This window comes from Vanessa cardui, chromosome 9 (genome assembly GCF_905220365.1).
Source record: "Vanessa cardui chromosome 9, ilVanCard2.1, whole genome shotgun sequence".
NCBI classification, from domain to species: domain Eukaryota; kingdom Metazoa; phylum Arthropoda; class Insecta; order Lepidoptera; family Nymphalidae; genus Vanessa; species Vanessa cardui.
Window position 1 is genome coordinate 576,966 of NC_061131.1, and position 17,787 is coordinate 594,752.

At 34.1% G+C, this 17,787-nt stretch overlaps 1 protein-coding gene across 5 annotated transcripts in view; it reads right to left on the reverse strand.

The window, feature by feature from the left end:
• Nucleotides 1–17,787, reverse strand: part of LOC124532396 — a 76,281-nt gene that overhangs the window by 14,886 nt on the left and 43,608 nt on the right. For all 5 annotated transcript variants that reach the window (XR_006966641.1, XM_047107296.1, XM_047107294.1 and 2 more), the window contains exon 3: nucleotides 8,090–8,231. Coding sequence is in view for 4 of the 5 variants with exons in the window: in XM_047107296.1 (XP_046963252.1) it covers nucleotides 8,090–8,231 (142 nt within the window). In the remaining variant the exon portion in view is untranslated. The remainder of the gene's footprint in view (nucleotides 1–8,089; nucleotides 8,232–17,787) is intronic.

The following is a 17,787-nucleotide window of genomic DNA, read 5'->3' on the forward strand; positions in this document are numbered from 1 at the left end:
ATACAAAAAATATAAATGTGCTTAGGGCTTAGTGATATCCCTAAAGTACCTTACTTATTGTTCGTCTTTATTTCGCACAGAATAATATGGGTTAATGTTCCGTTGTGAACGTTTATTTGAACGCTTTAGAGAGAGATATGTTTATTTAAATATAAAAAGATAAGTAACAGCTAATTTGTGGCAAATAGGTCATCTATGTGGTCATTATCATTCATATATTGGTATTGTAAGTATTTGAATAATTCCTCAGTACAACGATACGACTCCAACCTCGACAACTAAGATTTCGAATATGGAAGGTAGACCAACAATTAGGTTATTAATCAATCAATATTAATCAAGCCTATGATGCTGTCCCTTGTGTCTGTAGTTACACTGGTTCACTGATAACATTTATTATAAATTTATAAATTATATACGTGTACGATATATGGATGATATATTTTTTTTTTTTATGGAAAAAACACATCAAGTTATTAATTAAATGGGTTCAGGAAAAAAAAAAACGTTTCGAGGTCTTTGACTTTCGTTAGTTTTATATTTTCTTTAAAGCTCCATGAATGGTTCCGCGAGTTAGCTTTTACGTCTCACTCTCTATTTAAACAGCTCGGCGTTTCAGTAAAGCGGAGGTAATGTTCGGGTCGTTTTACAAGCTCGTCGACATCGTACAATTGAGACTGCATTTATTATTCTTAGTATCATACTGAGACGAATAAAAAAACTATGCACTTACAAAGTTACGAATAATTCTAAGTTTCGACAACCAGTTCCAAATCATAAAGACATCTCTATTTTACACATCAAATATTTAACGAAAAAAAAAACAACTACTAACTAAACAAATGAATATCTAGTCGGTCAGCAAAAAAATGTGTCCATCGAGAACATATTTATATGATAGGTATGATATTAATAGAAGGCGTGGGTATAGTAGGTATAGGTCCGAGCTATTCCCATCCACATATAATCTAATACCACGGCGAAAGGTCAAGAGCGGAACCCACGCATTTAACATAAGTGTAACTTCTATTTGCTAAATAACATGGCAAAAATGTATTGACGAAAATAAACATAAAATTTCTTGTTAGTAGAACTTTAAGCCCGCCTTTACCTGCGACCCAGAGATCTCATAACAACAACAACAACAACAACAACAACAGCCTGTAAATTCCCACTGCTGGGCTAAAGGCCTCCTCTCCCTTTAAGGAGAAGGTTTGGAACATATTCCACCACGCTGTTCCAATGTGGGTTGGTGGACTACACATGTGGCAGAATTTCTATGAAATTTGCCACATGCAGGTTTCCTCACGATGTTTTCCTTCACCGCTGAGCACGAGATGAATTATAAAGACAAATTAAGCACATGAATCAGCGGTGCTTGCCTGGGTTTGAACCCGCAATCATCGGTTAAGATGCACGCGTTCTAACTACTGGGCCATCTCGACTCCTCAGAGATCTCTTAACTAGCCCTCAAACAGCAATACTTAAAACTATTGTGTTTCGGTAACGTCTGAACACGCACGAGGTCTTGGTCGAAAGAATGGTCAGTATAGAGTTCAAATAACCAGTGCTGACCACATACGGCTTATTTGACTTGTCTGAGAAACCTTCGCGGTCATACGCAAAACGACTCGTAGGAACTCGTAGAAAACCCAGCCCGAAAATGATTCATTGTCATATTTACTTATACATATTGTATGTTCTTAAACAAATGTCTATGGTACCAAATAGATACACTGATAAAGTTGCCCAATTTTTGTCCGCCTATCTATTTAAAACCGGGATTCAGTCACTTAGCATCTGCAAACGTACTAGAGATTTGACAAACACACAACGGTTCAGAGAGCTGATTCTCCCGACAGAAACATTCAGAAGACTTTTCCAATACTAACAAATAATGAGTCCACGCTTATTATCAACAAAATTAACATGAATGTGTAATATGCCTTATTTATCAATTCTTTTTTTAAATTAGATTTAAATCTATTAATAGATCAAGTAAAATAGAACTGTGATATCTTATTATAGAAAAGAATAGCTTGCACCAGGAAGGATGTATTGGCACGGCAAAGTCGGAAACTAGTTGTTCTAAGTTTACCTTTTCTCCTCTCGTCTATACAATTATTGTCATGTTTCTTTCAACGAGATCTATATTCAGACATATTTTACTAGTAGTAGCCCGCGGCTGCCCTCGCATTTCAGGATGTTGCTTGTCACGTGTTAGGCAAAATAGTAGCCTATGTCCAGTCTTGGAGTTCATACTTGGTGGTAGGGCTTATATTTTACCGCAATACTCAGTACTGTTTGAAGGGTGAGTGATCCAGTGTAACTACAGGCACAAGGGACATAGCACTTAGTTCCCAAGGTTGGTGGCGCATTGACGATGTAAGGAATAGTTATTATTTTTTACAACGTCATTGTCTATGGGTGATGGTGGCCCATGTGCTCGTCCACAAACCTATTCCATAAAAAAAAGCTTCATACGAAATTTCATGAAATTTCTTTTCATCGGCTTAGTCATGAAAGAGCGACAGATAGACAGAGTAATTTCACATTTATAATATTATTACAGATTTCGAAAAATGACATGACTACAGTCTCGTAAAGTCAAAAAGCACTTATACGTGAAAGTACGACGAAGTTACTTCAAGTTGTCAGTCTTCGTCTTCTCCAGTCTGAATTGGTTATAAGCTTTAAACTTTATTCAAATAATGTCAACGCGCTCTTGTTTCTTGAAAATTTTACTCGTCTATTTTTGGCTGCTAATATAAAAATATACCTTAATGCCACTGTCGTAAGGGTGTGATTCGCTTTCCGCAAACTAAGACCAAAATATATCGTTACGTATTTTCTGTAATACAATCAAAGTCTTATCGTTATTTCTTTATGACATAAATATTTCAATAAAGTTCACTTAGTTTTTTATAAAAGAAACGTGATTAGTAGCTATTGACAAAAGTTAAGCAGAATACTTTTATTAATAGTAATGTTTAACATATATAAGATGTAACAATATATTATGAGAAGTATAGATGTAAATAAATACTGGTTCTGTATAAAAAAATACAATCACATTACCAGGGTGATAAAACACGAAGTTATAAATAATAAAGTGAATTTAAAATATTAATTCATTTATAAATTAATCACGAATAGAATCTACCGATAAGAACCGACAGCAAACCCTACTCTACATCAAACAAAGTATATGTTAATTATATAGAATTATATATTCCAAACGAAAATCAACAAATATTAAATCTACGCTATTTTATTACCAATAATTTACTTAATACATTTTTGACTTGAGAAAATAATTTACAAATTGACTCAGCTAATGTTAGTACATAAAACATCTGTATGGTCGCGTAGATAAGATAGTACGTTATCGCGAAGGGTCAAGTTAATCTTTAAAGTGGATGTGACAATATAGTGAAATTAGCATAAGTGAATAAAAACACGGGTGGTATAGTCAGGGGCGCGGGGTGTCGGGCGTTGCAGGTTGTTATACCCGGACGGATGACGTAGTACTTGCCCACCTATTCAAGCCACTGCCGCCCGCCCTCCGGCACTTAACAACAAAGAGATCGCTCTACCCTCTTTGTTACAAGGAACAACTCTTCCCGGCTACCACTTTTCAGTGTTGCCTCTCTTAAAAAATAGATGGCAATTTAACTTTGAACGTTTCCCAAGTTACGTTTGGAGGTTTTCTTTTATCTGTGTCTCTGAATGGACTGCCTTTGTTTTTCACGTACGATAATCTAAGCTCATTATATACATACATTATTTAAAATAAAACAAAACTTAACGATATGACCGTTATTTAAATAAAAATAAAAATATTTAAAAATAGAACGCCGAAGTGAAAACGAACAACAGACAACAAATCATTGATATTGTAAACGGAACGGTAACAGGCATAACACGGCGACCGGCGTGCCATCGAAGGCACCGCTCGTATCCCGCACTAATCCCATTGGGTTCACACTCATGTAATTGGATGAAAGAGGGATGAGTACGGAGATTGCACCGGAACGCAAGCCCGTCCGCTAAGAGGATAATAACGTACGAACTAAAGTCAAACAACGCATCGTTCTGTACTTCGAAAGGCATTGTTCGAATGTTACGTAATAAGATTGAAGAGCGCTTTCTAGCACATTATGTAACCGATTCGACATTTATATACACATTATTCGCGTTAACGTATCATTAAATATCTAAACGCATGGGGATCGTACTCTATTGTTACTATATTGTGTGTATACGTATAAACGACTATACAAAGAGTAACAACGCTGAGAAGTACATCAATCGATTTTTTTTTAGTTAAGTTTATGACGTATGCAATCTTTGTACTCAAGTTGTTTATTCACTACCTTGCATAGTAGACAAGATCGCTTCAGTAATACTTTATTCAAACGATCTCGTAACCTTAAACGGAAAAAGAAAACCATATAGTATATTCCTCTGCGTTGTTTTGCGAGTTGATGCACGTACATAAATGTTCAAAGCGACAATATCCGGATTTCATCCGATAAACGCTAGGTTTCGTTACGAGGTTTCGATTACCCTTATACGATGTTACGATTAATTATTTACCGCCAAATACCGTCGAGATAAATTATACACTGCAAATTAAATACCAGCTGTTTATTAGTATTCAAATCTACGATCTTCTAATGAAATCACTCATTTCATCTGCTTTGCCAACCTTATAACAAAAGTTAAATAAAAATAATTATATTGACACTATTCTCTGCTGTATATTTTTCAAAATAAAACTAGCAGTCACTCTTTACTGATAAACAATATATATGCAAAAATCCACGTCAATCCGTTGCACCGTCGCTGCGTGAAATGTCAAACAAACTAACAAACTTTCGAATACATATTACTGTTAGTAGATATTATTAACTTTTTCATACGAAACACAAACACATACATTATTTAAGTAAATGTCAGTCATGCATAATGCCTATATTGTAATAAATATATAGGCGTGAGTCGAGATGGCCCAGAGGTTAGAACGCGTGCATCTTAACCGATGATTGCGGGTTCAAACCCAGGCAAGCACCATTCATATTCATGTGCTTAATTTGTGTTTATAATTCATCTCGTTCTCGGCGGTGAAGCAAAACATCGTGAGGAATCTGCATGTGTCAAATTTTATAAAAATTCTGCCACATGTGTATTATATGTACATCAACCCACATTGGAACAGCGTGGTTTGAATAGTTCCAAACCTTCTCCTCAAATGGGAAATTTACAGGCTGTTGTTGATGTCGTTGTTAAATAAATATATAACACTATGTAACGACAAATTTAATTTCAAATATACATTAATGCTATATTTATTTCACCCATACGCTGGTATCAAGATATGTCAACTGCATATTTTTATCATAAGACGAGTGAAACTTCGAAGATTAGCTACTTATTAAATAATAATACAGAGTTAAGGTTTAACTCTCTTTAGTAAACTCCATTTAGTATTTTATCCTCTTAGGCATTACAACAAAAACGTCTTCGCAAGTATCAGTAAAGATAACCCATCGTTTTATCCGTGAATAGATAAGTCTTTCAAAGCCTTATATTAAACGTTTCTGAAATCCAATCAACATTAATACTCCATCGAGACCGAAGACAGGCTGCGTCACATCATCTATTTAATTAGTCTGTCAAATCCAGAACGGTTACTTAAACGCTATTAATAAACTATTATATTTTAATGTTCGTTATAATTATTTAGTCAAGATGTCCCAGATGCTATAAAAGATCGTAGATAAGGAAATATCAAAAGATTCCTTACTCAAATGTTTTCATTGACCATTTTTTTATACATTATAAATATGAGACAACGTCACAAACATTACTCTGATCCCAAAGTAAGTAGCTAAAGCATTGCGTTATGGAAAATCAGAAGTAAAGACGGTACCACAAACACTCAGAACCTAGACAACATAGAAAACTAATGATGATAATCTACATCAACTCAGTCGGGAATCGAACCCAGGACCTCGGAGTGGCGTACCCATGAAAACGTGGTGTGGTGGTGAGTGGTGTATACACACCACTCGGCCACGGAGGTCGTCAATTTATTTCATGTTCCGCTATGAACGTGAGCAGACCTATTATGTATTAAATAACAAAGCGCTGCGATTTTTTCCACCATTTTGCATTTGAGCTGCATATATCATTAAATGCTCAACTTTCTCATCAGAAAATAAAAGAGGATTACTGCTTATAATGGCAGTCACCTGATGATGGCGTTGAAATAAAAATTACTTGACTCATAAACCCGATTTCTTTATTTCCCTGCCAAGAACGTCTGTAAATACCGTTTTTGAAGTAGGCATTACACCCAAGAAATAGTCAAAAGAACATGTAACCTACCGATCTAGACAGATTTTTACTAACAGTGAATCAATATAAATGTCAGCTTTATAATAACTTTTCAATTAACTTAGTATATAATGCTATATAATCCCTATTTAATCATAAAATTATTTCATCTCTCCAAATTCTTTCTTGGAAATATTTTCTTGTTAAAATATTAAGCAAAATACTTTCCTCCAGTTATTCTGGTAACTTTTCAATATTTTCTTTGATGTTACAAGTTGAAATAATACATAAGGCAGATTACTAGCATAGTTTCGAAATCGTTTGGTAGTAGCTAGCTTTTAATCAACCTAGGTCAAAGAAGAGTTATTTGATTCTTTCGAGGCACTTCTTGGAGGCATTTGGGTAATTATCAGTTACATTTACTATCTCGGCAAGAACTTAAAGTCGTTTATTCTGCGAACGATATTTCTTTGAACGTTTCTGACCATCACATCGAGCTATGAATATGACGTAATAGAGAATGTACCTGCTGAATGGAGTAGAAAGACACACGTGGATGAAATCGGAAAGAAATATATCAGTCGAATTACAAACAGAAAAAGATTGAAAGCTTGCATGAACAGTCAAAATTATAATTGACCTTATCATAATTTATTGGACAAAGGACACGCTGGTTTCACATTCATTCACAAAGGGCATTGTTTATTACACTAACTTTGTCTTTACGTGTCTGTTGTTGATTTGTAATCTATACGTATAATAAAATTTTAATATTAAAGTACCCAGTACATATACCAAAATAGCATTTATTGAAGAAATGGACCAATTTGACGGGACTTTCTCAGGCAGAAAATTGATATGATAAGGAGTAACATAGGTTAAAAGAATATTTTTTTTGTTAAATTCTAGTGCCTTTATAAACATAAAAAATATATAATTCTCGCAGACGTCAAATTAATTAAAAGTACAAGAATTACAAGATAAGAAATTTAATGTTAAACTACCAACGGTGAATGTACCGAAAAGTACCGACAAGAAAATCAGTAGTTAATCTTTTAAGTGGATATCTTTATTATCTTTACACATGCACTAACTGTTTTGTGCAGATTACTGCATGTCCATTTTTTTCGTATTTTATTGTACGGTTTTATGCAGGCCCCACTGGTTACCACAATGTCAAATGACATTACGATCGGTCCAGCGGTTCAGTCGTGATGAGATATCAAAGAGACAGACACATTTCCTTTCGCGTTTATAATATACACATGCCTTTTGTAACTGTTTTATTTGTGATACGAGTGAGAAACTATAAAAAATGTTTATACATTACATTTGCGGGCGGGCATATGGGTCACCTGATGGTAAGTGGTCACCACCGCCCATAGACATTGATGCTGGTAGAAATCTTAACCATTCCTTACATTACCCACCAAGCCAATACGCCACCAACCTTGGAAATTAAGTAGGTCCCATGTGGCTGTTGGTAAATTGGCTCACTCACCCTTCAAACCGAAACACAACAATACCAAGTGCTGTGTTTTGGCGGTAGAATATCTGATGAGTGGGTCGTACCTACCCAGCCAGACTTACACAAAGCCCTACCATCAAGATTAATAATATCATGGATTTATTTTAGTGTATGTTTATTTAATATGTTAAATATTAGCCTAAGTTATCCGTGACCTCAATATCCACGGCGTCTTCTCTGAGTGCTACGTAGTTAATATGGCGTTAAATGTATGTTTACCTTTCTTCTGGTCGATTGGCTGCGGGGGCGGCGTGACGGGCGACTGGACGCGCGACTGCAGCGACGCCAGAAGTTTCCGCTTGTGGTTACACAACTTGGTCAGCTCGGCGCCCGCCGCCACTTGATACGGCTTGCTCACAACCTGAGAACAAATGATTGACATATTTAGAGGCGATCGATGCATATTCATACATATAGCAATCTTTAACAGTTTTTTTTATATGACAACAGAGGCATTAAGGTCGTGATTCTTTCGCAAAACATTGCTCCACAGGAATTACTGACTCTATCTAGTCAAATAACAGGTGTAATAGTTTGTGCTTGTTCCTTGTGCCGGTGTTATGAGCGATACATTTACTCACAAAATCATTAATATTTTTTCCATAACATTACATAACTAATATATGCAACATCTAAGTTATTGAGTTTTCATATATAGATGCCCATTGTCCTTTCAAGGCCAAAAAATTCAGCTGACTCCAATTGGATCCATCGATTTCCTATTACAAGATAAGTAAATTAACGTTTACATCTTTTACATATTTTTTTTTATATATGTACATAAACTATTTTTTATTATTATTGGTAAGCACAAAATGTACATAAATATATATTACTAACACAAATTAAGTGTTTCTATTTCAAGATTTGAACCTACACTAAAGATCAGAAAATATATATTAGTCCATCTCGGCTTTATAAAACATTAGTTGCCTTGTAAATATTAAAACTTAGTTATAGCTGGCATTTAAGGTTCAATCGCTGCTTCGATACAAGAGCGATCATTTATCAAACAAACAATAGGTATATATCTCGAACAAGATTAAGAACGTACTCGTAATACGAATACAACTGTAAATAATCATTTTCTAATTCCTTAGATTACTTTACTAACCGTTATTTACGTCTTATTTTCAAGATTAATTGTGTACAAATTGCTTTTAAAGTAATAAAACATGATGTAATCTACGTTTAAATTAACATTAATAACGCAAATTTCTTAATAATTGGTCTCGGCAGAGCAATTCTAAGCTTAGATTATTTCGTTCTATTAACGACTTAACGACGATGAAAACTTATCCTTCGCTGGAAATTATAATTCAATAATTCAATCTTTTTTTATTTTAATTTATTTTAGAAATAGAAACCTAAGTCACTGGAAAATCTCCAATGGTATGACCACTGGAACAGGTACTAGAGGAATATACATTTTCTAACGTTGTCAACGGCCCCAGCTTGGGGATCTGAAATTGTAGTGTTATGTCCCATGTTCATATTAAACACTGAATGAATTATTCATCATTCAAATCACATATAAATCATATTTCTGTTTGGTTGTTGAATAACTGGTAAGTGAGTGGGGTACCTAGCCAGACAGGGCTGCAAGGACCTACTTTCCTCCACAACACCTTATACTAGTAAAATCTATATTAAAGGGAATATATCTGAGTGTCACAGTTAATTGTATTTACTATGAACAACAAATTATACACGTAATTTTTTTTTAAATTATATTAATAATTGGCAAAAACTTGATACGCTATTAAATAGTATATTAATATATTTATGTGTATGTTTATAAACAAAACATCACATCACGGGATCTCCGTAGCTAAAGGTCCGATTGACTTATAATTAAGCATAGGTACTCCTTTCGCGACGTAGACGCTTACAAAGAAAGAGATTTTTGGAAACTTATACTTCTCCTCCCATTTAGGGAGATAGGTGTGAAGCGATATCTATTATATAGTTTATTAATACTAAACCAAGACGGGTAGCTATTAATTATGATGACAATTAAAGTCGCAAATCACTTATAGACATTTCACGGTCTCGTCTCCGAGAGTTGCGACTTTGTTCTTCGAGAATATCTCTACTGATATAATAATCGACCCACCCCCTATATAAAAATGTAAAGTTATTACACATATAATGCCATCTGATTGATTTTCACTTTTGATGTCATATTAATGAGAAAAAGAATCTCTAGCTAAATATATACGCTTTTTTTTACATCTTGATTAGTTTTGGAAACAATTTAATTTGTCTTAAGTTACATTCTTCCCACGTTTTTTTGTTTGTAACTCATAATTGAATTTAGGTAGATGACGGTATCATAGGTACACCACGGTATTATAATCAACTCCACAGGGGCGTCGTCATCAAATTGATTACATAAGATTAATAAAATCCATTGAATAAAGTCGATACGCAGATGCACCGGCCGGTGGAAGTGTGATTGCGTTCGACATTCATTACGGACGGCCGGCCCTCCTGCATGGCTGCACACACAAATTGCCACGGCATTCACTGACACGGCTAAACAACAACGCACTCGCTGTATTATATGACATCAAACATACTGCACCGGACCCGAATTCCACCGGGCATACACTCCAACGTTTAGACGGCTATTGTGACTTTGTACAGTCAATTCGGTTTCATAAAACCGACCTATACACATTAATAACATGTAAAATTTCAACGAATTCATACACAACGTACTTATTTAAGGATTACATACCTTTTATGTTTTTCAAAAGTCGAAATGAATGTAATTATAGCACTATTAGCATTGGAATCGTCATGCAAAAAGTTAAATGTAATATTGTTGCATTCAAATAAGTATAATAATTATATCGACAGCGAAATCTATGTAAGAAGTCAAATTAAAAGCAAAGAATAGCTATCTAAAAAAATTATAGTACGACACACCTTACATGTATCATCGGCAAAATTCGTAAAACCGATCACATCCGAATTGAGTACGCTATCCCACATTATCAATATTTATTTCTTATGCGAATATGATCTTTGCACAAACGAAATAACTTGTAATATCATATGACCTAATATATTCGTCAATTTGACACGTCGATTTACATGCACTTGCTTTCTATAACGCGAGAATCTATAGCGGCGAATAGCGTCGAATGGCGCGATAGGGAGCTATTTCTATTGGTTGTGTAAATCGGCAGTAATCGGTTTTATTTTTATTCCATTGCATTTTCCGATGCTACATCTAATTTGTGTAGTACTGTTATTTATTTACAATTTATTTACATACGAAATGAAATATTGCCAGCGTCAGAAAACCTAAATTATGTTTTGTAATAAATGCTAACAAAATGTTTAAATGTGGTTTGTGTATGTCAGTTCCGTTGATAAATAATATTCGAGTCGCATCTGTTTTCGTGTTACGTTTAGACAATGCCGGCACAAACGCTGGCTGCACTTTTCGATTGCGGGGCTCACTTAAACGCTATTGCGGTTAACACGCCGCATGTTTACGCCTCCCTACTTCATTATTACTTACTTATCCCAACACTCGAATGTTGAAACGACGCGGTGCTTTTTGTATTTGCAAATGTATATACAAATATACAAATAACTTTATTAACAGGTAACCGATATAAATACATATGTGTGTATAGAGTATGAATTATATTTAAATCATATATTTTTCTATAATAATAAGTTACACCAGTGCGAAGAAGGGAGAGTCGCTAGTCTATGGATAGATATGACGTATTTTTTTAATTTGTCCGAGTAATAACTTATTAACAGTTGACACTTAATCGTAAACCCTTTTTACAAATCGTGGCTATGTTATTGTATTCAATAATACTATACATATATTTAAATCTATCTAAATAATACGTGTTTTACTAGACCTCATTTTTTTTCTTTTTTTATGGCATATGTTGGCGGACGAGCATATGGGCCACCTGATGGTAAGTGGTCACCATCACCTATAGACAATGACACTGTAAGAACTATTAACTATTCTTTACATTGTCAATGTGCCAGCAACCTTTGGAAATAAGATAATATATATAACAATACTGAGTACTGTTATTTGGCGGAAGAATAACTGATGAGTGGAAGATACCTACCCAGACGGGCTAGCACAAAGCCCTAACACCAAATAAAGAAGATATTTTATGACGTACGTATAGAAAACGATTGCGAAGCTCACTTCAACGCTATTACATAAAAAGGCATACATTTGTTGAACATCGCACTATCAATATACACGAAATAGAGACAAATAAAAAAATCTGTATCAATAAAAATACGATACTTCTAAAAAGAATACGTGTATCAATATTTCAACTTTACAAACCGTTGTGAATACAAATTGATCTATCAATCGAGGCGATGTTAAAAATAAACGTCAAAGCGGGTTTTGAGTGACAGTCGCAGCGGACACGACGATTTTTAATGCTTAAACATAATTTTTTTTAACATATAAGTTTACTTATTAAACAAAAAATATAATGTTTAATAAAGAGACATCTAAACATTACAAAGAATACCATTTTATCAAAAGATCGTAATGAGTACCTACTTAAAATAGTAATTGTATTATCGAATATGTACTATTTTTTGTTTTTAGTGATTTCAGAAAAGTTGATCACTGTTAAATTGGTTAATTTTGAATAGTAATTGGTCCAGGGTATCCGTTGACGGAATCGGATCAATGGTGTTTTGTACATTAAATTGGCAACACTGTGTGTTCCTGCTAGAATAGAACAAAACAGAACCACTCCATCACCAACCGTGGTCGTCAAAGACAGAAAAACCACCAACAAAGGCATTCTCCAAGAAAAATCTCTAACTGACGGTACCCAAGTCTGTCAAACCCCTTTAATTTCTGGCGACTACATACATTATTTAAAAAGTGAGTTGAATTTAAAAAAGGAACATTTAATCAGTGTCAAATGTACATGTAACCACGCTCAGATTTTATCCGAGTTATGTTTAATACTCAAACGTTATTTATACCAAACGACAATAATTATCATAAAGAGCTACGGTGGACGGAAAAAGGTAAACAAACATAAGGGTCATAAGCTGACTTTACGTGAAAACAAAATGAAACTCCTTTAGGGGGTTAAAAACTTCTCAGAAAATGTAGCACACGACGATAAAAATATGAAGTACTTATAAGGGTTCAAGCATCTACGAAACCTTATGAAACGAGGGTTCGTTGACCGCAGCGCGATAATCAAAGACGAGGAAACGTTTTTTTATTTGCAAAGTTCAAAAAGTACAAGAATTAAAAACACAACACTGCAGTGAGATTCAGTCGCATTATGAAAACGTAACGCATTCGAATATAGCTCTTACATCGATATCATAAAGTCGACAGTTACATAATCGAAATACAAAAAACTACTTACCACTTATTCTTTTAAAATCAACTGACAGGAAGCTGATGTTGAGGTTTATTGGACTTCACTTTCTTGTAAGCATTTAATGAGCTGGAATTTTATTTTAATGTTTGTTTTTTTTTTTTTGAGCAACGTCACCGTAACATTGTTGTATTATATTCGACCGTTGCAAAATAATTACGTAGAATGAGGGAATTTAATATGTCTCTATTTAAATGTCAACGAGGTGACAACTCACACCGAACATGGCATTTTTCATTCATACCAAAAATGGTTTAAAAGACGGGAGAGAGAGGTTGTTAAAGAAACGACGCTACTTCGGCGTTTGTTTGCCTCATGCTAAGCTATTTTTATCGAAGAATAAGTACGCTATCATTTTATCGCATACCGGTTTAAAATATATATCTATATATTACGTTCTTTAAAGGCTCCATGAGCGATCGTGTTGGCAACAATTTATATTTCTTTACACGCATTTTTAATTTGCAGCAATACAATAATTGAATTGTATAACGGGCTTGTATCAATAACCATTATTCGATACTAGTTAGATAAATTGAGGAAAAATAGAAGTACACGACATGTATCTAATATGTATTAGATCTAATACGTATGAATAGTAAGTAGTTGCGGTATGTATGATCCAATTTAGTGCGAATGAAACCGCGAGGCACTTATAAGAAAATACTTTTAAAAAAAATGAGACAGCGCAAATGATTAAACACCTCGCTATATTTATCTGCATGGATATCTCTGACATTTTTAATTGATTAGTAGTTACTATATTGAATACTATAAACAAACGAATGTGAAATTGCTCCAATTATTTATTAGAAACGTTCTTATTTATATCCTGTCGTTTTTTAAATGTAAATATGATAACAAAATGTTAAACAACAAAATAGCTGTCAGTTATTATGAATATATAAATAATATAATCACACAAATAGATACAGATATAGATTCGATAAAGCTATGTTAGAACAAACCCGAAACTATAGATCACGTTCTTAAAAATCGCAAAGAAATTTGTGATAATGGCTTAAACATCAAATGAAAACGTCGTATCACTCAGTAAGATGTTTAGGTCATCCTACCTGTTTCGATAAGAGCTGCCAAACTGAAAGGGAAATCGACCAACTATGCACAGATGCACTCTCAATTCCCTCTCTCTTATAATCCAATGGAACGCCAGAGGTAATGAATTCAAGCACAGAACCAATCGCTTTACATGCTTTCTGAGGGTGAACACAACCGAAATCTGGAAGTTCAGTAACTTCTAGATTTTGGGTTATGACGGAGAATTCATCTTGGAGTTTTGTAGCCTCATAGCTAGTTGCTAGACCAACGAGACAAGGCAAGTCAATCCAATCAAAAATAAACGAGTAAAAAGTGATAAGTGTTTACAGAAACGCAGCAGAACAAAACCCTAAACATTGATTTGAAAGAAAATCGCAGATCATTTAATATAAACCTGAAATTAATTCTCGAGTGTCGATTACACCTCGCCCTGAAAATTAACTAAATAGATATCCAGAAAAGAAATATTGTATTATAATGTAATTTTGTATACTATGGTACTGAGTATTTTCCTGAATTTTGATTAAACATATGACATATTCAGACAATTATATGTACGTCATATACGTTTATTGAATTAAACAAATGTCACGCTGAAGGGTTACATTTATATTCACAATATATCGCAAACTCCGTCTGATCGATTCGTTCGAAGTGTTACTGTTTTCAACCGACTTCCAAAAGGAGGAGGTTATCAATTCGTCTGTATTTTTTTTTTTTTTTTATGTTTGTTACCTCATAACTTTTCACTGGGTGGACCGATTTTGATAAATTTTTTTTTGTTTGAAAGGTAGTGCTTCCCGTGGGGTCCCATTTTTTTTATTTTTTTTTTCCGATGATGGTATCCATGTGAAAACGACATAAGTCTTAAATTTGCATTATGTATATGCGCGACAAATAGGTGAATAACTGAAAATCACGTTAACCAATTTTGATAATTCTTTTTTTATTATAAAATATATACTTCAAGGGTAATTTGGTGAAAGTTTGGTAAGGTTCTGAGCACAGGATCCATGACAAAGTAACGGAACGGAAGGGAACGGAACAATTCTGAGGAGCACGTTAGCGATACTCGGTCGAATCTATAAAACCGAAGCCAATAAAACCCTACAGTATATCTATCAAAAAACAATACGAGAATACTTTAACAAATATGTTTTTTACAAATAACCTTTTACACAATAATATACTGGATCAATCAAGGGGCTCGTATCGCTTCTTTCTTTTGATTGTTGGGGCAAGGGGACCGTGGCTGACACCGGCTCCAAATATACCAATAACTATAACTACATGATATAATCGTTAATCGACTTTTAAGTAGTCCAATATTTTTCATTTCATTTAACTTAGGAAGACTCTAAAAAATATGTTGAATACGCAATTATTTTTATTACTTTTTCATGCATATTCATTTGTTTTAAAATAGTTTTTTTTTGAAGTCGGTTTTTCTTTTTGTTAAAATTTTATTTATCTAGAACACCAAGACAAATTAATAAATACCGTCATATTCGTTATCTGGGTTAGGCAGACACGGGCGTTTGTAAAATATATTATATTACGAAACAACTTAAATGTAGCATCGGCAAAACTGGTGAAACCCGAATTAAGTACGCTATCCCAAATTATCAATACTTTTTTCTTACGTGAATATGATCTTTACACAAACGTAATAACTTGTAATATCTATATAGTATATAACCTTATATATTCGTCAATTTGACACTTCGATTTACATGCACATATATTAGGAACATAAGTCGTGTCGTACTATACCTCCCTGCCAAGCAAAGGGTTCATTTACTTATTTATTGTTATTTCAAAATTATTGTCACAAGAAATAATTTACTTTATAATTTTTAAGAATTTAAATTCAAAATTGGGACAATACACTAACATACGACCTTTTGCATCAACGCTAACGCTATGCCTTCCTAATTCCTATTACGTAAAGGCCGGCTACGTCCTCGTAATACTTTAAAGACAATGACTAGCGTCGAATTTACCTTCATAAATTACAATGACCATATAAATAATCACATTTGCGGATTGGACAATCGAATTTAATGCATTCGCTAGATATAAAAACTCTTTTGAGTCATGATAAAGAAGTTCAAAGACTATTATTTCAACTAAATTGAACAAACAGTAATTTCTCAAAACATAGACCTACTGAGTTTCGAATTAAAGTTTTGTTGATAAAAATAATAGCTCTTAAATTGAAGGTAATAAGAGTGACATTCGTAAAGTGTTTGTGTTCGACGTTATGTAATCCCGGTCATTACATAGAAACAATCAGGTTGATGGACGTCGCAGGACAGCGCGGGCACTCCCCGCTCCGAGCATGACAATCTAATGACCATCAACTAATTAATAGGTACGTTTCGTCCCTGAATAATTCATTGTTTTACGTTTCGTTGTTTCATCTACAAATTGATTCACCGGTCAAATCCACGTTATTGTTTGCGCCGTCCGTCGTACGTTCATTAATAATAATAATACCGAATAATATAACAATAAATATTTATCGCATCATAACTCAACTGGCAAATATTCTGTCGAGTGCCCGCGAAAAATTAACGTAACAGATGAATCATTAACGTCGGTAACGAACAAAGTGGCTGGCTTGTTACTGATAGAATTAGAGCGATCGAACCAGTGCAATTAGAGACATAATGTACTTATTAAAGCGAGGACGTAAGGAAGTCACTTATACTTCTTACTGATCCAGTGTCTATGGGCGAAGGCTACTCACAATAATTGCTACGAAACTTTCTAAGGAAACATCATACATTTTATTACAATAAAATTTAATTGTAACATAGTATAATATTGTCAGCTTCTTATTTAATTGGTGTAATGTGTGTAAGTTGCTACTCTGTGGTGAGAGGATTTCTCAATATGAATACAATAAGTATCCAGCTAAAAATAGCCTTTATTTTCTATGGCAATTAAAATTAGGAATCTACTAGCAAATAAATGATACACTTCATAAACAACCCCAAAATTAATAATCATTCATTTAAAATTTAATATGTCTGACTGACAGTATCCAGCGTCCGCATGAAATAAAAAAATAAAAAAAGCAAGTGACAAATTCGTTAAGAATTTTTTCCAATGAATTCAGGAATTCAGTCATATCGACTTTATGCGATGATGAATGTTGTGCAATTTGTCTGACTCGTCGTCAAGCGCTCTTCACTAATTAATGGTGACATTTATTGGTGCCAAACTTGTCCGCGCTGTATGCGTGTGCGGCCCCCACACTCGCGGAGGGGGCGAGGCAGGCCGGCCGCCCAAAGTTCGTTAAGCGATTCATACTTAGCTTATACTGTAATAAAGTATGCTCGCGAAACGAGAATGTGCAAAAAAGTATCTTAAAAAATTAAGTCGCGTTAACAATAAGAGAATTTATATGTACGTATGTTATTACTCAGCACGAAA